The 22056-nt window shown below is 42.5% G+C and overlaps 1 protein-coding gene and 1 long non-coding RNA gene across 6 annotated transcripts in view; one reads left to right on the forward strand and one right to left on the reverse strand.

Annotated features, from left to right (window-relative positions):
• Positions 1-218: 218 nt before the first annotated feature.
• Positions 219-22056, reverse strand: part of trioa (trio Rho guanine nucleotide exchange factor a) — a 73140-nt gene continuing 51302 nt past the window's right edge. The window contains exons 23-63 of one of the 5 annotated variants that reach the window (XM_067611448.1): positions 21692-21807; positions 21413-21535; positions 21131-21325; positions 20895-21010; positions 19977-20043; positions 19728-19837; positions 19477-19546; positions 19182-19271; positions 19000-19092; positions 18797-18908; positions 18430-18620; positions 17947-18048; positions 16730-16759; positions 15520-15662; positions 15235-15334; positions 14801-15044; positions 14387-14494; positions 13769-13962; positions 13517-13687; positions 10634-10729; positions 10011-10159; positions 9841-9907; positions 9571-9674; positions 9418-9487; positions 9238-9327; positions 9034-9126; positions 8847-8897; positions 8686-8763; positions 8383-8574; positions 7795-7975; positions 7438-7701; positions 6835-7343; positions 5659-5906; positions 5407-5542; positions 5284-5311; positions 4972-5134; positions 4622-4743; positions 4429-4507; positions 3893-4093; positions 3624-3762; positions 219-2994 (exon numbers count right to left, since the gene is read on the reverse strand). In XM_067611448.1, the coding sequence (XP_067467549.1) occupies positions 2437-2994; positions 3624-3762; positions 3893-4093; positions 4429-4507; positions 4622-4743; positions 4972-5134; positions 5284-5311; positions 5407-5542; positions 5659-5906; positions 6835-7343; positions 7438-7701; positions 7795-7975; positions 8383-8574; positions 8686-8763; positions 8847-8897; positions 9034-9126; positions 9238-9327; positions 9418-9487; positions 9571-9674; positions 9841-9907; positions 10011-10159; positions 10634-10729; positions 13517-13687; positions 13769-13962; positions 14387-14494; positions 14801-15044; positions 15235-15334; positions 15520-15662; positions 16730-16759; positions 17947-18048; positions 18430-18620; positions 18797-18908; positions 19000-19092; positions 19182-19271; positions 19477-19546; positions 19728-19837; positions 19977-20043; positions 20895-21010; positions 21131-21325; positions 21413-21535; positions 21692-21807 (5993 nt within the window). In that variant the 3' untranslated portion in view covers positions 219-2436. Of the gene's footprint in view, positions 2995-3623; positions 3763-3892; positions 4094-4428; positions 4508-4621; positions 4744-4971; positions 5135-5283; positions 5312-5406; positions 5546-5658; positions 5907-6834; positions 7344-7437; positions 7702-7794; positions 7976-8382; positions 8575-8685; positions 8764-8846; positions 8898-9033; positions 9127-9237; positions 9328-9417; positions 9488-9570; positions 9675-9840; positions 9908-10010; positions 10160-10633; positions 10730-13516; positions 13688-13768; positions 13963-14386; positions 14495-14800; positions 15045-15234; positions 15335-15519; positions 15663-16729; positions 16760-17946; positions 18049-18429; positions 18621-18796; positions 18909-18999; positions 19093-19181; positions 19272-19476; positions 19547-19727; positions 19838-19976; positions 20044-20894; positions 21011-21130; positions 21326-21412; positions 21536-21691; positions 21808-22056 lie in introns of those variants that run through there. The other 4 variants (XM_067611447.1, XM_067611450.1, XM_067611449.1 and 1 more) reach the window with 4 other exon arrangements.
• Positions 4036-7856, forward strand: LOC137197925 (uncharacterized). Its single transcript, XR_010931536.1, has 4 exons — positions 4036-4125; positions 4978-5150; positions 5849-5944; positions 7790-7856. It is a non-coding gene; the product is annotated as an uncharacterized lncRNA (long non-coding RNA).

Genomic DNA, 22056 nt, shown 5'->3' on the forward strand with positions numbered 1-22056 from the left:
TTATCTCTGTTTCTCAGCAAAATTTCTTCCACAGTAATGAAACTTTGAAAGGGGAAACAGCTTCATCTACCTTTATCAAAACTCAATTTAACGTTTATGCTAATTTTACATTTTAGCTTTCCTTAAAATTAATGTCAAATGTTCAAATAATAAAACACAAAATAAATAATAAAAACAAGACTTAAAAAAAAAAAAAACATAATCTCAAACCAGGTACATGTGTTCATAATGTTTAATTTTCAAATAACTGATGGCAAAATGAGAATATTTACAAGAGAAAATGTGTATGATCTGTACAAAGAAATATACATGCAAAGATAAAAAACAAACAAACAAACAGCAAACATGTAAATTATGAAACAAATAAAACTGGAAACACATGACAAAAAAAAAAAAAAGACAAACAACAAAAAACAAAAACAAAACCTAAACTGAGGTATCCAGTTCAAGTCTCCTTGTTTTTAACGGCCTTTGCAAACCTTTTAAAATAAATAAAAAGGTAACAGAGGACTGTTTTCTGTTCGTGGTAGAGTAAGTGTGAACATGATACATCCTAACCCCATAACGGATTAATTTGTAGTTTATGGTGGTTAAACTCTTGTTCTAATCAAATAAAACATCACTAGTTGGTTAGTTTCTGTTTTTTGGGGAAGTTGTTTCTAATGAACAGGAATTTATGAAAGACATATTTTGGCAATAAGTGTCTGTACATAAAGTTAAACACCATTTAACAAATGATGTATGAAAACCCTCCAACTCAACTCCTCATATTAAACTGCAATGCTCCATTCTTTGTGAATTACAAGAGGAATTTATCGCTTTAATCTCCTGCCCTTTTAATAAAGGGTATAGGACATAAAATAACCCAACCGTATTCTTTCAACGTAGTGTTTTTAACTAGTGTAAACAATGATTTCACATGGCCATAGTATATCTAACTCAAGTGAAACATAATCACAATAAAACATTTTTTTTTTAATTAAGTACTATAAAGCTAGATTAACTTTGGTGTACCAATACTACGTAGGCTTACTGTACAAAAAGTGTTAAATAATATTTGATGATTGTAGATTGTGACCTGTAACGCTGGCCTGGAAGTCAGAACACTCAAAAAGATCAAATAAACACAAACTACCAGCAGTGCTTGCAGTACCAAGTACATGCTTTTCTCTAGATTTATTACAGATACAACAGATGTCTTCATAAATAGTTGCATAAAATGTTAAAGCCGCAACATTGCACATGATAATCAAACATAACATACAATGAGTGCATTTACAGTAAATTTGTCTTCCTCTGCCTCCACATTCACTCCCACCTTACTGGCAAAATCGCTGCTGCCACTGAGGCTCCGACAGTCGCTCGTTCCTGCCGTCCAAACGCAGGAGTCCGCTGTGAATGTGAGGGGAAAGAAGGCAGTTGAAGTCTATATACAAGGTAAGGCTTAAACATCTCATATCTGCGCAACACAAGTTTTGTTCTAGGAAAAGCAAACGATGAATGTCTATTGTTTTCTTCTCAGATTGGACAGTGCAGCATTGTTACTTGCGACATGGTCATCATGGTATCTTAGATTAGGTACGTTTTATGTAAGCGCAGCCATCAAAAAGCTCTGATCGCACGTATAAATGTCTCAATAAAGTCAAGAAGCTCAGTCACTGTCTCCAGGATCGGGGTGTCTACAGAGTCCAAAGTAGCACAGCAACTTTCAACTGATGAGCGTTTTTCTACAACTTGTTCTATTTTCTTTGAAACGTAGAGACAGTACTTTTCCTTTCTATACATTGTTTCTATAAGAAAGGGGAGCTTCTCAAAAGTGTTTGAGTTACAGTTTAGTGTAAAAGAGCAAAAACACACAATGTCTCTGTCCCTCTCTAGCCACGAGAGGGGAGGGGAGTTTGCTCTCAGCGCTATCACGAGCTTTGTTGGCATCACTTTCTCCTGAAAGCTCTGCGTCTGTGCAGTGGCGTCAACGCTCGATCAACTGGCTCTTCTGATCGGCTTGAACTCTTGCAAAGGAAAATAAATAACTTTTTTTTTTTTTTTTTTTTTTTTAGATTTTTGTTTACTTAACTACAAAATCTGTTTTGAGTGGAAACCAGCAAGCAGCAGTAGACAAGGGCATCCATTAATTTACTTGATTGGCGAGAACTCTGTTCTCTGGGGCTCTGATTGGCTGAAGACCTCAGAGGGTCTCAATGTAATTGGTGAAAGGACTACAGGACTTTTGTAAATCAACATTCTGTGAAAGAGGATGAGATCAGCGTTCATTATTTCTCCTTCCTTTTACATCTAGACCATCAAGCAGCTCAGTTCCAGAGGAGCCTGCAGCCCTCACAGCCTCAGCACTGCACAACCAACAGAAATATTCCCAAGTTTTCCTGGTCGGGTTGGCGACGCAGTAGAGGCCGAGAGTTGTGAATCTCCTCTCAGGCTTCAAACTCGGGGCTGCAGGCGACTTTGGATGAAGCTCCTGACTCCTCCGATGGGCCGGGCGTCAGTCTGATGTTTCCTCCTGTCTATGAAGGAGATGAGGCGGGAGGTGTCTAAGCAGCACTCTGCTCTGGCCCGGCCGTCAGCCATGCCGGCCTGTAGCCACGGCTCCTGAAGGCAGAGCCCGGCCGGAGGCCTCCTGCTAGGGTCGGTCCTCAGAAGCAGGCACACGAAGTCTCGGGCTGCCTGGCTGACGCCCTGGAAGTAATCCTTGGGGAAGCTGAAGTCCAGCCGGCAGATGTTCAGGCAGGTCTCCTCGGCGCTCTCGTCGAGGAAGGGGGAGGCACCGCTCAGCAGCACGTAGGTCACCACGCCCAGGCTCCACAGGTCAGAGGTCAGTAACACCGGCTCTGCCAGGACCAACTCTGGGGAGGCGAACTCAGGGCTGCCCAGCACAGGGTGGATGTAGTGGGCACTGTTGAGCTGGACAGCATCGCCAAAGTCTGTAAGTTTGACTGTTGGCTGTCCGTTGGAGCTGTGGCTCACCAGCAGGTTCTCAGGCTGAGAAGAGAATACAGAACCACTATTAGTCTTGTTTACGTGACACTTTTCTTATTCATTCAGTCAGTCCAACATTGCAAGTAGATCTGTCCGAGGCTGCAGATACACTAGATTCTGGAGAAAAGGTCAGTTTTTAGTTTTGTAGGCGTTTGGAAAAGAACGGTCATGACAGGAACTTTACTGTGTACAGGGGAAGACCATTGACATCGAATTAGTCTATAACAACATTTTGAAACGTTTTGTGGCTTGAATCTGTGTATGTTTAATTGTACTCCTGCACTAGGAGCAGATCAGTGACTGAACAGATACTGTTAGTAGCTAAAGGCAGTGAAAGAGGGAAAAACAAGCATAAAGTATGGAAAGAGACAAATCCTCCTTCATGTACGTTGTTATTTACAGAGCAGCATAAGATTTAGTATTTTTGCCAGTCTGAAGGCAAAACACATGATAACTCTGCAGTGTGTGATGTTGATTTTTTTCCCACTTTTTCATGTGTTCTTGTGTACAGAAAACTGTAAGGCTCAATTTTTCACACCCTGCTCAGTTATGTAATGTTTTCCTGGGCTGCTACATGTAATATCAAGTGTAGCAATGAAACATCGTGGAAACATTAAGGTGAAACTACTTACTTTAATGTCCAGGTGTACTATCCTGGAGTTGTGCAGGTAATGTAAAGCTTCTAAAACGTCCCGTAGGTAGCAGGCCACTTTCTCCTCCGTCAGATTCCCCCAGCTCACAATGTAGTCCAGCAGACGGCCTTGGTCAGCCCTGACATACAAAGTAAAACATCTCAGGGAAGGCTTATCATATCTTATATGTGTGTGTGTGTGTGTGTGTGTGTGTGTGTGTGTGTGCCCAAACTATTCATGTGAATGTTTTTTTTCAGCCCTGTACTCACATCTCCAGGACCAGAGCGTAGCTGCTGGAGGTTTCATACGTGTCTAACAGGCTGACTATGTGGGGGTGTTGGAGCCTCTGGAGCAGATTGAGTTCCTGAGTCACCCGGTCCCTTCTCATCAGCTTCTTGTTCACCTGTTTGACCGCCACCGAACGTTTGGTGCCCCGGTGGTCACAACGCTTGACAACAGAGAAACGACCCCTGGTGAGAAGAGAGAGGACAGACATTCAGAGGTCAGTTGGTGTCCTTCTCAAAGTTGTTGTTGTTAGATCATTAAAACTTTCATAATGTGAGTTTTTGGTCATTTATATTCAATTCATGTAACTCCCCATAAACAATCTGTGTTGTCTTTTTTTTTTTTTTTTACATTTAGCAAGTCAAATTAACTTATTTCAGTGACATTGGGAAGAAAACACTGAATGTCAGATGTTCTTTTTTTTTTTTTTTTTTTTTAACAAAAAGCCAATATTGGAGGAGTAGCAAAGAAAAACATTTATACTGGTCTAAACATGGAGATACTATTGAGATTGTTTTACCTGCCCAGTTCAACCACCTCAGTGTAGTGAGACTCAAAGTTGTCCTTCCAGCTCACTCTGATGCCATCAGTGGACACAGCTGAGAAACAGCACAGACAATTACAATTAATGTCACACTTAGTACCAGTATTATCAGTTAAGCTCTGTGCCAGAAGTGACACTGTAATAATCTGTTTATTATTTGTGCTCTCACCCAACACTCTGAGGCTAGCTGATGACGTAACGCTGCCCAGCTCGTTGGTGGCTACACAAGTGTAAACGCCATCATCGTCAGGCGCTGCGCCGATGATCCGCAGGGTTGCTTCACCCATATCACTGAAACACACATACAAGGATCGTGTGTTTACATCTGCTCTGATCATTTTTAAAGACTTTCAAGATACCAAAAACGCAGCTCAGTCTCCAGGCAGAGTAAACAGTGTTGGCGATTTTTGAATATTTCACAGTTCTAGAAGACATTTTCATGTAGACAATTGTTTTGTTTTTTTTGTAACTCCTACAAAGTTACATTAGTGCAGTGATAATGTGACTCTGTTCTCTTACCTGTAGGCGATGCTGAAGTGTCCGTTGTTTGTGAGGTTGCTCTGGTTGGGTCCCTTCCAGGTGACTGTGGCCCGGGGTCGACCACAGACCTTACACCTGAGGGTTACGCTCTCTCCGTTGTCACATGTCACGTCACTCAGAGGGACAAGGAACTCTGGAGGAACTAAAGGGAAGCAAAGGTGAGATGATCTTAACTGACACCTTCAAAATTCAACAATAACTAGTAAACATTAATGGTAAATGGTATGGAAATGCTTTTGTCACAGTATTGTTAATCTGCAAACAAACACTATAATGCAAAGTGACACTTACCATCATAGATGTAGTTTGGATTTAGAAGCTGCAAAGAAAGAGAAAAGAACATTGGATGATAAGTTGCAAAACTATGACCTAATAGCAGCTCCAGAGTTTCCTGATGTGTTCTGACAAACTCACCTTTACAGAAACTTTATTGGCCAGGCCATCTCTGGACTTCCTGTAACCGTTTTCCAGCTTGGTCTCTTTCTTGGCCTCCTTCTCCTTTTTCTCAGACTTCTTACGGATGCGCAGGGTTGTATGCCAGGAAGACTTCCTACTGGGACAAAAAAATGGCTCAAGTAAATCAAACAGTTTGGCAGATAATTCATGAAAAATATCTGAATAAAACAATAAAATTAATTATTCATGAACTATTTCCAGAGCTCTTACTTGATGGATCCCTCGGGGCAATCAGGGACGATGGCCGAGGTGTGTCCGAGCACAAATCCGGGGATCCAGCCCTCGGCGGCGGGGCCCTGCTCCGTAGCTGCCCTGAACACCAGGAACATGTTTTGCTGGTTGCTGGCCAAGATCTGGACCACCTCGCCCTGAATGACGCTGATCTCATCCTCCTTCACAGCCAGGTAGTCCTGGGTCACCAACATGGTGGATACGCTACTGCTGCTGCTACTTTCACTCTGTGCCAAAGGGAAGAAGGAAGGTCATGCAGATAACGGTAAGTACAAAGTTGAACTATGGTTCATTGCAGGAAAATGTAAAATCTTAAAAATTATGACTTCACTTTGGCAAGAAATCAACTTTCATATCAAACTGATTTTAAGTTGCCACTGTGATCATATATCCTTAGAAAAATATGAATCTACTACTTTTGATGAGGAAAAAGCGAGAAAAGTGACAGAAAAGGTCAAAGCAGTAGAGAAGAACCTAGAGGATAAACACTGGGAATAGATGATTGTTTACTGTCCACTTGATACAGTCTTCAGAAAGGATTAGAGTGAAGTGTAAGAGACTAAAAAACAGGATTCATTATTTTCCTCTTGAGGAAAAAAAAACAGAACTGGATGAAGAAAGGCAGGTATAAGATGATTTCCATTTCACTCGTCTTTGCTCTCCAGGGAAAGACGAGAGGAGGAACGTTAGGTTGAATGAGAGGATCTGTCAAGTTCGTTTGTAGGCAAACTACAAACGTCGGAGGTTAGTTGCAGGAAAAGTAAATTTCAGCACCACACCATGAAGACAGCAGGAGGTGAAGGACGGCCAAGAGCAAGTCAGGTGTTAGTATAAGCTTTGTTAGAGTTAAGAAATCAAGAGACAGCCTCGATAGCGAATCACGGAAGAGTTGAAAAAGCTCCACTAGAAAAGTTTAGAACCGGAAAACATGTTGGCAAACAGTTGAAACTGTTGCCAGAGACTTAAGTGTCTTCAGAGAAATTGTCTAAGCTAGAGAAGATGATGTTGAAGAGCAGTGAAAGCTGTCAGAGATGCATAGTAGTGGACAGATTAGTAGTGCTGGCTGCAGCAGGACACGAGACAGACAGGACAGACCAGGCCTCCTCTGCCTCGGTGTTAGTCGGAGCAGCACAGGGCAGCAGGTAATAGTCTTACCCCGTTACTCTGGGTGGACTGGATGGACTGCTCGCTGGCCGATGAGCACGTACTCATGCGGTCAGCCTCCTTGCTGTGCGTGGAGTGTCTGTGGGTTTGGCTTTGGCTCCCAGATCCAGAGCCAGTCTGGATCTGGTTTGAGTTCTGACGGACTGGAGCCTCTCCTGCTTCCCCTGGGAAGGTGAATGAGCCAGGCCGGCTGGCTGGAGAGCCCGGCATTGAGCTCCAGAATCCAGACCCCGACTTCTGGCCAGGGCTGGGAGGGGGAGGAGGGAGGACATCCTTGCCAAAAGCGGGAGTGGCCAGGGGGGGCGCCATAGGGGACACGGCTCCAGGCCGTGGTTTGGATGTGGGTGTGGAGGGCAGAGGCCCGACTGTGGCGCGGGGAATAGGGGCTACAGCGCTGGCAGGGGTCTGTGCCTGGTCCTCTGGGGTCTGGATGGGGCGCTTGCCCTGCGGGCTACCCCCTGGAGGGAGCAGGGGAGGAGGGACAGGACGAGGGGACGAACCTGGATCACAAGCGAGCAAAACTCACACCTCAGTCACATCTTTCATTTTGCCAAAAGAGCACATGGTTCACACACAAAAACAGACATTTCATACCTGACATCTTGTTGGGGCCGTCGGGGTCGGCCCCGGGGTGGTGGCGAAGGGGCTGGGGCAGACGGGAAGGCTGGGGGATCCTGGATGGTCGACGGGAGCCACCCTGGGGCCCTGTAGGGATGGCGCTACCCTGGGTGCTTCCACCGACACCAGGGGGAACACTAGACCCACTGCTGCCTCCAACTGGAGCTCCCATGCTGGGCACACAGGACCCACCGCTCGCCCCCACGTGGTTCCTCTGATACTCGATTGGTGAGGTCAGAGCTGCGATAAGGAAGAGGAAGAGTGAGAGTGGTCATGTGGCAAAGTGTTCCTTCTGTAAAACATGTCCTCTGTTGTGTGTGTGTGTAAGCCTACCGTTGAGGAAGTTGCGTTGGCTCTCCAGTATCTGGCTGATCTGAAGGGTCCAGACCTCACGCACCCCTGGGTGGGAGGAGTGAAGCACAAAGGACTCTATGGTGCCGTTCGTTGACCGAGAAGTGAGAGTGAACTTACAGGGATCGCCTTCCACGTTCTCCTCCAGACCCAAACAGCTTATCTGAGACACAAGAGAGGGAGGGGTTTGCATTTTCTATTTTCTTTCCTCAAATGCTTACATCTCCATAATATCAATTTTAAAACCTAAAAGTTCACTACCTAGAAAATAAATGCATGTCTGATAAACCAGATCTTCAAGATAAAAAAAAACCCCAAATAAAATGTGAGTTTTAGATTATCCAACCAGATGAGTTTATAAACCTTTGGAAGAATATTTACATAGATATTTTTTTACTAGTTTTTGTGACTGCTAACTTCGAGATATAAAGTTTGTAACTGACAAGTTGAGTCTCTTTTAGTAGGCTGAAGTTTGTCCACACGATGGAGCTGTGAGCCTTTACCTGACAGCTCGGTGGTCTATACACGTACATCAAGTGAATGGATTACTACCACACACTCTAGTCTCACCTTGATGCTGTTTTTGTAGAGGAAGCCAGGCAGGGAGAACCCTTTCTTCTTGTCGAGGGGCTCACTGAAGATGAGCAGCTGCTCAAAGAGGAAGACTCTCCTCTCCTTCATCCGGCCAAGCATACTGCCCTCTGGGTCACACACCATGAATGTATCCTGCAGCAACAGGCGGCCCTGAGCCACGATCTTCCCCTAGAGAGGAAGATGAACAAGAAGATGGGAGATGATAAGAGGTAAAGTTTGAATTAACAGGACAAGGTGTCAAATGAATCGTTACTTTTATTCATTATTATAATTTCTTACATCAAATCCCTGAAGTCGGCCGACATTCATCATATCATTGCACCTTTTTGGCACGATGCACATGACCTCCACCGCTTTCTGTGAGGGTCACAAATGATCAAAGGGTTAATGGGATTGTTGAACATGATTGGCTTGATTTTGAGCCGTATCTCTCGTCTTACCTCCAACTCCATAGACTCCAGCCCAGCCTTTTTAGAGTGTTTCAGGAAATCCTAAAACAGAAAAAAAAACCACTGCATAAGACAGTATTAACTCAACAGTTTCAGATGTTCAGATCACAAGGGAGGTGTATATAAATAAACAGTAGCTGGAGCTCTGGCACCCCCTGCTGTATTATAACAAACCAACCTTCAGCAGCAGCTGATACTTCATGATCCTTTGGACAGGCTTGATGAGCAAGTCTGTGATCTGCAGTCTGTGGTTGAGCCGCTGCTTCAGGTCCTATAGAGTCAAAGGTCAGAGGTCACTGGAAAGGCTGATAGTTTTAAGGAGGCTTTCAGGAACAGCTGTGTGTCTCATAATGTTTGATTCTCTTAAATAACAGGCCCATACCTCAAAGTAGGTGTCGATGTACTCTGAGACAATGTGCTCTGACTTGGGCTTGTTTTGACAGTACACCACGTACATGTTTAGTCTCCGTTCCTGGACACAAAACGCACACACACAATTACAAGATGATCAAATGTATACAAATGTAAAAAAAACTAAGCTGGAATCCATCAAGGACAAAACCTGTTTGAGAAAGAGTGGTCCCAGTCTGTCAGGGTCCTCCAAACATTTCTCCAACTCCCCGAGGAAGAAACTGAGCAAAAGAGAGACAAGAGGAAGTGAGCCAGTGAATCTGACCTAAGAAAGCTCTGGATTTTCTACATGTGTGTCACATACTCTTTGTGCCAGTCGAAGATTTGGTGGATGTTGCCAAACACGATTTTGTCTTTCCCCTTCATATCATCAGGGACGCCCTCCTCCTTCATCCTGCTCATGTAGCCCTGAAGATCGACACACAAACACATTGTTAACACAAATTTACGACAGGAAGTACTTTCTATGACTTTAAGATGCCAGTAAGGGTGAAAAGTGATACAGTCCTATTAGGAAAAACAGTCTGCTTGACTTATTGAAAATCAAACTGCTGCTGATAAAGCATCAACTCACCTCCACCACCAGGCCCAGGTCTCTCACATAATCTCTCTCCGTCTCCACCAACTCCAGCAGAATGTAACTACAGCAAAACAAAAATCAGACATGTGACTAAAATTCAAGGGACAGCTACGTCCAAACAAACCAGTGTATGTGTCTGATGGAGATGAAGGAGGTGGACGTACTGTCTCTTCTTGAGGATGCTGGTCCTGCGTTCGTCCATCTCTTCAATAGGGGATGAGGAGGAGAGGAGGGAGTTGTCAGAGGGGTTGAAGGAGGGAGAGCTGCTGTCTCCTTGTTCTACTGACAGCGAGCTGGGTCGGTCCTCCAGGGCCTGCAACATGGAAAAGAAGAACAAGAAACAGGCGGTGAACAAATGTGTGTGAAACATGGTGCAAAAAAGGTTAAAGGTTTAACTATGTTTTAAATTAAATTGCTTGCTTTGGCATTTGATCAAGCTACTTCATGTTGGTGATATACAGTATTAAGAGACATTATATTCAATATAAATTCACAACTTTAGCTGATACCATTATCTACATGGAACCAGACAGGTTTTGTTCAAATAGAAGTCATCAGTTCTTAGAAGTTTGTTAATCCCAGTGAGAATGAAAAAACTCACTCTGGTCACTTTCCTTTGCCAGTTTCAAGGAGTATCTTTTTAATTTAACTGTAATCAAGGCCTTTGAAGACAAATTCAAACTCATTGACAGAATACAGCTCAGTATTACAGTTGAAAATAGCTCTGTCGGCTGGGTTACAGAACATCATGGTTAGTATGTTCTTGTTTTCTTCTTTATTTTCCTACCATCTTGCTTTTGACCAGTTCCTCGATGGCGCTCACCAACTCAGCGGCACTGGGCGTCTCTGAACTGGACGGACGGACCGACAGACGAGAAGAGGTCTGCACAAAAATGAAGATATAAGATGGAGGAAAAAATACAAGCATAAAAACCCTACAGTCGAACCCAACATCTAATTCTGCTCTTCAGCTGGTGTGAATACAACTTTTCCACTGTCTTCATACTTTCACTTTTTCTTTAAAGCTTCCTCATCTCTAACACCTAAAATAACTACTTTTTTGTTTTTATATGAAAACTTACAGGCTCATTGAACCCATAAATGATGTGAAATTAAATGTACTTTAATCGTAGTACTCCAACTTACAACAGTCCATAAAGGGATGGCAAAATGAATTGCCTCATATTATCTTATGAACCATTTTTTAAAAAGGTTTTGGTTAAGATAAATTGCAAGATTAGCTTTCGTTGAGCTTTTTCTCGCATTAGTTTTATTATAGGTGAAGGTTATATTTTAGTTGTTTGAGCGAGCAATGATTTTGTGAAAATGTTTGTTAAATGTTCAATGTTTTAATCTGAAGAGATATCCAAAAAGGTTTTTGCACTAGTGAAACCCCAATGTTTGGGTTTAAGTCTCAAGGTTAAAACAAAGTGAGAAGTATATGAAATTTTGGAAACTGTCAATAAAAAGGTAAATACATGAGGCCGGAAGTGGGTGAATGAAATGAAAAAAATGGGGAAAATGGGAAATGTCAGAAATGGTGATGGGGAGGAGGTTAAAAAAATAAATAATAGATGTGATGTTTGAGTGAAAGATGTTTTTGTTGTTTTCTGAAGTGATGAAGAACAGCCTTTGAAATAAAGAAAGGATGCTAACAGAGCGAGAATGAAAGAGGCATATGTATGTATATATATATATATAGTTCAGGAGACTCTCACCCTTGCTGTGCTGTGCTTCAAGACTTTCCCCAATTAGGTTTCTGGGTGAGGCTGTGTGCCCTTCTGGCCTCGCCAGCGTTTAGAGATGCCAATTACTCGCATGGGTAATGAGGTTAAACGCACAGAGGGTAAAAGGGAGATGAGGACGAGCGGGCAGGGGTTGGTGAGCAGGGGTAGGGGTCAGGGATGACGTGAACAAGGGGGGGGCTTTTCAAATTTTCACCTCAGTGTGGGGTCAGGTCATATTTAGATTATCATACAGGGATGCCGCAGGTTATTTTAAGGACTTACTTTTTTCTTTTAAACCTCACTTTAGCCACCATCCTCCTCTCCACTTATTATACATAGGCATGCAGGAAAAGGCTTTGGTCCTGTGTTAATCTAACAGGCTCAAGTCATTACAAAATTTGCTTTAAAATTTGTATAATTTGGCTCAAATGAGGCGTTACAGCCTTCTGATCTTTACTAACACAGACATAAAAACTTCCATTGCCCTCAACTTAAGAGTTCAGAGCTACATGCTTCCTCTCTACATCTACATTTTTCCTTTAATGTTCTTCCTGATCTGCCAGGCGACAGTCCATTACAGCTGTGCGTTGAAGAAATAGGGCAGAAAGTATAAGTCAAAAGAAGAGAAACTAAAAAAAGATGGAAGGAAAATTGCACTAAAGAAATACAGGAATGTTCAAGAGTTAAGAAAAATACAAAAAAGTGTAGAGAGTGTAAATTCTTGGGGGACAGATAGGTGCACTTTAAATAGAAGAAGTATAAGTCTAAAAAAGCCAAGGAGAGATTCTAGTTTTACTTCCTTTTAATAATCTGTAGTAAAAATCAAAGAAAAAACGCTTCAGAAATTAGCATTTAAAGCTGAAGAGTACCAAGAGCGGAAAAAAGAGAGAATTGAAGAATTGACTGAGGGAAGAGACAGAGGGGGAAGATCGGGGCATTTCAGATGGAGAGGTATGGAAACTGAGACAAAGCAAAGACAGGACATAAATCAAGGTAATGCTACAGCATGGTGAACAGCAAACGATACAACCAGGAAACAAAACAAAAGAGAAACAGAAATTAGTGTCAGAGAGGTCTCCGCTTTAGTCAAGGAGGAGACTTGGACTGCCTGAAACTTTTCATTGGCTACTGCTTTAGAAGAGAGGGAAGAATATGATGCCACATGCCATAAAATGTTATGCATAACAGAAACTAGGGAGTCACTCAAAAACTGGTCAGGAAATGTCCTTCTTGGGAAAAGTGTGAAATGAGCGAAAATGTAACCTGCACGAAATAGAAATCATAACTGCAATGAGAAGAAAGAAACTTGCATAAGAATCTTAATATATCTTGTCAGGCCGGGTCTCTGCTTCTAACTCTTATTGTAACAGGTGAGATTTGGTTTTTGGCACCAATTTCACCTGATTATGTACTTTTCAGACATAAAAGCTTTTAAAGCTGTCACTCTTGTAGAGTTTTTGCACATTTTCTGTACCATTCAGCAGAGTAAATTGTCCAATTTCATTCTTGATTTCCACTGTAAAATTAAAAAAAAAGTAAAGTAAAAGTGCACTAAAGCTTCTGAACTTGATGGTAGATCACAGTTCCCCTTCTAGACTAAAATGTAAACTTAAAAGGACCAACAGACTTCCTGCTGTGCAAGAACTTTGTGGTAATTAGACCTAAAATTTAAAAAAAGAGAACTGTGAAGCAATCCTATAGTACCAGAAAATGCAAACTCAAAGGGGGTCACTACTACAAATCATTAAGTTTAAAGCAAAATTGATTCTGATTTATAGTGTAGTTGTGTACAGTTTTTGTGTCCCTGCCCCAAATGATAACCTCTCCTTCTTCCAGCGTCTCCTCTGCTTCTCCTGTTCATCATCTTTGCCTGTTTGTTCACTCCATCCCTTTTCTCTGATCGCTTCCTTATTTCCCTGCTGTGATGCCCTCCATCCCCTCACCTTATCATCCTGTGAGTCTGGCTGCAGCAGGCTGTGCTGCTGGATGGCCATAGGCGGAGGCAGAGGTACAGAGTCGGCGCCCTCCTCGCCCTCCTCCTCCCCGCAGCTCTGCATGCCTGAAGAACTGGACTTGGACAATGTGCCGCTCGACAGGCCCTCGTTACGAACCCTCTGCAACGCACATGAAGTTCAGGTTCAGTCGTAATTCTTTACAGAGCTGTATTGTGTACTGCAAAAGTATCATGTATCCACCTCCTCCACGGTCTCGTCCTGAGGAGTGGCAGCACTGTCGTCTGAGTCTTTCTGGGATCCCATCGTCATCTCCCCGCTCTTCCTCACATCACGGCTCTTCTTGTGCTTGTGAGCCAGTTTCTTCACGTGGCCGTCTGCCTTGCCGCTGCTGAGCCGGCGTACAGGGCTGGTGAGCCACTTCCGCAGGGTGTTACCTAGAAAATACACCAAAATCACTTTAATGCCGTACAGATTAAAATTTAAAACCACACCGTAGAATAACAGTTTACTTTAACCTGCCTTTTATTTGCATGGCGTTTGACAGCTGAGCCTTTTTCATACAGACTTCAGAGTACAGTTCTGCCAGTACTTGCAGGCTTAATGGGATCTTTTTTTAATTATAAAGAGTACTAGAACACCCTACTCAAGAGGTAGTTTCACCTAACTTCAGTATTACTCAAGTAGGATTAACTTCTGTGGAAAACTATGCATGTAAAATTACAAAAGTGACTATTTTGTTGACCAAGCTGTTGTTTCTCGCTGTAATTATGTAAAGTATTTCGAGTTGATGTGGTTGAGAGAATTTTTTATGGGATTTTAGAGCAGACACAACAGAGAGCATGACAAAGTAGATCATACCTGGTCGTTTTGGCCCTGGTGAGGTGTGAGAGCCAATACCATGACCTGGCTGAAGCGTTGCGGACGACCCTGGCATGATGGAGTCATTGCTGCAAACTGACAGAGTGTCTGTAAAACAGAGACGAATGTTATGGTTTAAAAGACTTCTTTATGATGCAGACATCCACAAAGTGAGAGATTTTCACAGCATGGTTGATTACTGTGCATGTTATGTCCCGTAAAGATTCGCTTTTTATCAACTTCTTTTACGTTAAATGTACAATGAATGTGTGAAAGCAAAAGTATTATTTTCTGTCTTTGACATTTTTTAAACCCCTGCGCTAAATAATTGATTAATCATCTAAATAAGCATTTTCAGCCCTGGTGCATGAAGTCTCTAAATACAAAGCACACCTTTCACTTCATAAACTGTACCTTTGTGGTTGAAGATGCCTTCCATCTCCATGGAGGACCGGGAGTGGGCGATGCAGAGCACGGAGCAAGGCACCAGACCCTCCTGGGCGGGGGAGCGGTCTGTGGTCCTGACCAGGCACCAGTCTGGCTTGTCGTGGCAACGCTCCAGAACCTCCACCGTCTGGCCACGCCGCACTGTCAGCTCGTTGCTGTTGCTGGCCATGAAGTCGTGGATCACCACAGTGAGCTCACAGCCACCAGAGAGCTGAGAGAGAGAAGGAAGGATGCTGGTTTGTACTTTATCAGGTTCAAGATGGAGTGATGCACAGTAATGCCAGATGTGAAACACACTGAACTTTTCCTCTGACTGCAGAAAATCTGCAGGTATGAACTACACCACTGGGTCGTGTGTGTGTGTGTGTGTGTGTGTGTGTGTGTGTGTGCGTGCGTCTCACCTTGTCGCTGTCCAGTGTGTTCTGTGAGGTGCGGGAAGCCAGAGAGATGGTGTCTGGTTGGCTGCTGCCTTCACCCTGACTGTCCAGGTCCTCTCCATCCCTAACACACACACAATCAACAAAATGTGTTTTTTATTGTTTTTTTCATGAGATAACATAAGTACGTAATGTGCAGATAAACTGTATGATGTATATTATTAATGTGTTAAAACTAATGTATTCTGTGCAAATATGCTGTTAGTAGTTTCCTTAATAAATCCCAAGTTGGATTTGTCACAAGTTTACCTTCGGCCCTTGTGGTGCTTTGCTGTGGTTGGTTTGGGAATATGAATGGGCTCTTTGAGAGCCCCTCTCAGGTGAATGGTGCGCTCCTGGATCACCTCCCTGATGTGCTTGATCCAGTCCTGCTTGTTCTCAATGCTGGACGCCTGTTATTGGTCAATGATGAAGGAGGTGCAAGAGGCCAAAGGTTAGAGTTGTCTGGAAATCAAATTTCTTTGGAATTCTTGTTTCACTCTGTGCGTTTCACACAAGTCTGAATTTGCCTCTTGTCATCTCTTATCAAATGTAAATTTACTGGTGAGGGAATTTTTCAGATAAATGTTATTTTATATAAGCCCCCTCCAGCTGTGGACCCCTGGAACAGTGACCCCAACCTTGTTTGTCAGACGTACCTCCAAAGCCCTGTCAGATTAACTCAAGTAACCCCTCTTTGACACCACCTGTCATGTTTCAAATGTGGTAGTCAACTGGATGTAATTTAATGTAATTGTTGTTAAAAACTGGATAGTGCTACAATAATGTTTTCATACAATTGAACTGTCAGTGTCTCCGTCAATTGAGTCAAGTTTGCATTTGGACTACTACCACTTGGAAATGGCAGAAACTGGATGTTTCAGCTATTTATCCATTACTTTTAGCTAACTATTTCAACTGATTATCCATTGGGCTCCCGTTACTTAGCCATGTCAGCAATTGATCAATTATGCTACTTTTAGCGAACTATTCCATCAGTTAAGGCAATCCATTACTTTTATCTATCCACTTCAATTAGTTTATCATAGATTTTCCATCAATGTCTTTTAGCTAGCTATTTCAGCAGTCTTCTTTTTGCCTGCTTACCAACTAGTTCTCATGCACCCTTAATTGCAACACGTGGTGTTCATGTGTCGAAGTAGCCTCAATTTGTGGATAAATGTCTTTAATCTGTTTACTAATAACTGAAAATGTCATCAATAATTGTAATTTATATAACTGCAGAAGTTACAAGTACAACTGGTTGGGAATCACTGTCCTTGAATATTCTCAGGCTTTCAGCCCCCCCGGCTATAGCAATGGGATAAAGTGTGTTTCTGCTATGGATCACGTGTATTGCTTTTACCCACCCACAGTATTGTAAAGCTATTGTTCAAGAAGAACGAGGATAAGAAGTGCTAAGAGTTTCAGACTTGTGAGAAGTGGCTGAGGGCTGTGTTGTGGGATATTCTGTACTCACCATCGCTCCATGTTTGGATCCCTGACTTAGCTTTGAATTTAAAATATAAAATAGAGAATTTCACTGGTTTGGTTTTAGAAGATTAACAGGACATTTTTTTATGCTGACAAAATGGTTTGACATGATAAAAACGTACAACACTGATAATGTACCTTGACATTGTAGCCCAATTACATGTGTAGCAGACTGTAATGGATGGTGTCTGTGTGTGTGCGTGTGAGCATGTGTAGTTAGTAATGAGACACACTTTATTTACAATGCACATACCACATGACTGCTTCTCAGCGGTTAGTTTAGTAGTCGACATGTATGATAGAGTTGTAATGCTCAGAATTAAATGTGTTAGGATTTTGGCTTCATGCTGTTCCAACGACTGACACAAATTTTAATCCATGAGGATGTTTAAAAATGGGGGTTTGAAAAATTTACAATGAAAACTAAAATTTATGCATTGTCTTAGTCCTATAATGGCGGTTAAATCATTAAAAAGCAGATTTTTCTGGTAGAGAAAGATGGCTACTCATCTCTTTGATTAAAGTGGCACACAGCCAGTATGGGGGATTGTGGGCGTTCAGGAGTTGAATCAGTGTCAGCAGCGTTGGTGGAAGCATGTCAGCCCACAGAGAGAATTAGAGATACAAACATCCACAGAAAACACAGCCCCAGATATACAGATGTGCCTGTGTTTGTTAACAGATAGAACAAAGCAGGACCTAACCCGAGGACAGAGGCTGGCAGAAGAGAGACTGACAGAAGACAGAAGGAGAAAAGAGAGAAAGCAACAAGACTAAAGAGGAAACTGTGACTACAGAAAGCTTCTCGGCCACCTTGAAGCTGCACATGCAATCCAACAAGACGTCAGAGAGTAACAGGAAAGACTTGAATATGAAAAGAAAGGTAAGAGAGGCGAGAGAAAACTGGGTTAGCCCGATATAGAGATTTTCCGACACACTGGCCCAGTACTGGCCTTTTAAAACAAAATCAGATATTGGTTTGTTAGTGACATCCTCCACACCAATATGAAAGTTTAAGTATTTACTGAGTTAGACGAGTTTTTGGGGCTATGAGAATAACATTTTAGGGCAAACATTAACTACTTGTAATGTTTTATTATATAAATAGTCATGTTTTTCATGTTTGTGCTGGCCTTTGAAAACTCATATCGGTCAAACCATAAAGGGTATTTATAGAAGGAATAGAGAGGAAGAGAGTTTTACCTTGAGCACAATCTTGTTGTCTGAAGTTGGGGTGCGTCCCACCCAAAGAGCAAACTTACAGGCGTCTCCCTCAACATGCTCTGTCACCCCTAACTCTGATGTCTGGGAAGAGAATATAGAAATGACATGAGAAAGCCTTTAGTAATGTCATTAAAAGTCAACAATGTCACACTCTCGCTCCAAATACGGTTTGACGTGTTGAAACAGTTGAGACTTGAGACTGTCTCAAGTGTTGATTCAAGTAGGGCAATTAGATTTACTTGTATTTTGTAAAACATGGTAACAACTGTAACCAGTAGAGGATATCAGCACTGCAGTTAAAGATAAGAGACATTGAGAAATATTAAAAAAGCTAATTGTGTCATCTGCCAATAAAAACCTGATTGGATCTTTAATCTTAATTCAGTTAGTCAAGCAAAGACGAACATCTGATCAAAACCTCCAAACATAGACACGAAAGAAATTTCACCAAGATCGACTTACAAAGAGTTTGCTCTTGTAGATGTATTTGCTCCTGCCGTTTGAGTCCTTGACCTCCTTGCTGAAGACAAGAGACATCTCGAAGAGGAAGAGGTGACGCTCTCGACCCTTACGGATCAGAGTCTTTGGATCCCACACCTGGAAGGACTCTTGGAGAATCAGCTCGCCCTGTGACTCAATGTTTTCATCAAAACCTGGGGGAAGAATGGGAATATTAGCACCCGAGTTCTTAAAAATCTCCTTGTTGTCTGATCCGGGGGGAGTTGTAAATTGATAGAATGGTAAGCTCAAAAATATCGTTTGCAGTAAAAGATCACAGAAACATAAATAAGATTTCACAATGACTAATATGTGTGTGAGTGTTAATCACCTTCCAGCATAGAAAGGTGCATGGCATCGTTGGCTTTCTTGGGAACACTGAGCATCACCTCCAGGCCGTCCTTAATCTCCCCTTTACCTTCTTCGCAGCATGTCAGCAGCTCCTGCAAAGGTACAAACACCCACAGAAACCATGAAGACAAGAAACCATGGAAACGGCCACCACAGCAGTGAGATTCGTGCACAGTGGTTTACCTTTAGCAGGAGCTGATACTTAGTGATTCTCTGCACAGGCTTGATCAGGTAGGAAGAGATTGAGTTGGCCAGTCGATGCCTCTGTTGAATTTCCTGTTAACACCGACAGAGAGAAGTACAGTGTTGTGATTGGAAGCAAAAGACGATCCGATTTCATTTTAACAGTCAAAAATGTTACTAACATCAAAGTAGTTCCCAGCATGCTCCAGGATGAGCTGAGTGGAGTCGGGTTTGTTCTTACAGTAGTTCACGTACATCTGGAACTTATCAGCCTAGAAGAAGAGAAAAACACATGACAGTCTTTAATGGTTATGATTGTAATGTGGACGATGATGAAAACTGACAGCGATGAAGAGATTAAGCAGGTTTTAAAACCTACTAGCCACAAGCTTAACATGCCAAATATTTATTTTAAAATATGTATCTAACTTTCTGTTTTATGCAAGATACAAATGCTGGTGAACAAATGATACATACCCATGTGACAAAACAATGCCCAACATCCTCTGGTAGCTGCTCATATTTCTCCAGCTCTTTGAGGAAGATACTGACAAAGCAGGAAAAAGATTTGTTTTAATGTAATGATTTCACCAGGTCTAAATTGCATTGGGGGGCTTAGACCCCTTTATACATGCTTGCAAGTCTACCTTAAAACTTCACTCTCTCTGTGATTACCCATAATGCTTAAGACGTGTGTGTTTCAGTAAAATGGTATTGCTTGTGCTTACTTATGGTGGAATTCATAAAGGTCCTGCATGTTTCCAAAGATGATGTGTTCCTTATTGATGATTCCTGGAGGAATCTCCTCCACTCCACTCGTCATCTCCCACAGGTACGTCTGCATGCACAGGAGAAGACGAGATGAAGAGACAAAGCCAACAATATCATTCAACAGGGTTCTGATACAAATTTACAAGTTGTTGCACAACTCTGGCGTGAAACAGGTCAACAGCGGTGCGTTGTGATGCTGAACTTACATCCATGCACTCCCGTAGGTCTCGCACGTAGGCTTTTTCTGTCTGAATCAGCTCAGCCATGATGAACCTAGACACACACAAAGACACACACACACACAAAAATAGCAATTGTCATACTGTCCTCATCCAACGAATGATAAATCACCATGCCAATAGCTCCCTTTCAGCCTGTCTGCTTCATCCATTTACACTAATGAATAATGAAAGAGTTACGGGCCATAAAACATGGTCATAAACCAGCCATGAATGACTGAAATAATGCTCATGATTTGTGCTGCTCATATAAAATGACGCAGTCTCCTTTTCCTGTGTAATACATGTAGATTCATTTGTTTTCTGGTGGAGCCTGACTGTTGTGTCTGCAGTTCTTGTGCTGGCACAGCAAAGCAGAGGCTGAGCAGGAAACTTAAATCACGCAAAACCCATTACGTATGCGCATTTACATTTATCTCACCCCTTATTCCGAACCACTTATAACAATTGGACAAAAAGGGATTCAGTGTTGACATTGCTGTTGACAGAAGACACTGACTGGTGCAGTGATTAAACCAGTGACCTTCGTATAATCAACCATCTCAGTAGCCACTAGGCTGCTCTGCTGCATCTATGTTTAAATTTTGGGCACTGAGCCAATAATTTAATTACACATGCTTTGCAGTGATAAAAAAAAAATCCAGCAGGAGGAAAATGCCATGAAAACGCTGACTTGCAGCTATTTCTTTAGTTTGTAGGCATTGCACATGTTGTTAAGAAGTGGAGCGAGACAGGTTAAATGCTTTTCATTATCTGTTAAATTATTCTAAACTAGCGAGTCTTCAAATGTTCGAATAAAGCTGTTCTTTATCTGTTAATCTGTTCTGAACAGTTGTCTCTACTCAAAATGCCGTCCGGGTGGCACAACAGGAGGAAGCGACGTACTCCTTTCTGCGCGCCGATTTGCGTTTCTCCTCGTTGAGTTCATGGGCAGCATCCCTCAGCTTGACCTCTGAGCCTGGAGCTGTGGCTGGAATGATGTCCAACTGCAGATCTTTACTCTGACAGTCAGAGAGGAAGAGTTAAATAATTAATAAAAAAACAAACAAACTAATGAAAATATGATTTTCTACACCTGTAATCTCCTATTTTGGTGCATCCTCATCCGCACGAACACTTACTGCTCTGTTAGAGTCGGAGGAGATGCCCAATGCTTTCTCCAGGCTGCAGCGATACTTGTCCATTCGCAGGGAAAAGTCCCGGTAGCGTTTGTCCACAGCTGTCACCCATTTTTTGATCTCCCCAGCATGACTGTGGCCTTTATCACAGAAACCGTCAGCCAGCTGGATCAGCAGCTTCACACGCTCCTTGGTTTGCTGAGGAAGAGGGAAAAGACAGTGTCACATGGACGCACACATTGACATACTCGAGTGAGTGAGAATGTGCGTGTGCGAGATGCCAACCTTGGCTGTGATGTGGAAGTCCTCATGCTCCTTCAACAGCTCCTGTGTGTGATGGATACTCGAGCCAGTAGAGGTGTGTGTGGACAGGTAAAACTCCCCGGTGTCATGAATCCACTCCAGAGCCTGAAAACACACAAACACACCCAACAGGATACAGTTATTGTCAGATTACGTGACAACAGAGAGCAGCATATGTGTCTTCAGAAGAAGAGATAGAAAGACTGTGTGATGCCTGTTTTGACCCGAAATGAACTGTGTGCTTATATGTGTGTCTTTTACCTGTTTGGCGCTGCGTTCAAACACCACATACTGCTGACACTGGTCCAGTCGCCGTTTCCTCATGGTCCAGAAGTGGAGAACACGATTCTCTCTCTGCAGCAGCTCATTGAGGATGTCTAGACACAACATAACATTCAGGGATTCATCAGTCAAACACCTTAATCAGTACTGTATACTGGCAATACATAACAAGAACCCAGATTTGTTTAAGTATTTCTCTGCCTCTGGACAGAGTGGAAGTTCTCTCATAACTGTAACTTTCAGTTTTTGAAGTCTGCAATTTCCTTAAACATGTTTTTGCTCATTTATTGTGCGTTGCTATCGCATTCAGCCATTACAGAGGGTGTTAATGTTCAGTCATTTAT

The sequence above is a fragment of the Thunnus thynnus genome, chromosome 15, assembly GCF_963924715.1.
Source record: "Thunnus thynnus chromosome 15, fThuThy2.1, whole genome shotgun sequence".
Classification (NCBI taxonomy): domain Eukaryota; kingdom Metazoa; phylum Chordata; class Actinopteri; order Scombriformes; family Scombridae; genus Thunnus; species Thunnus thynnus.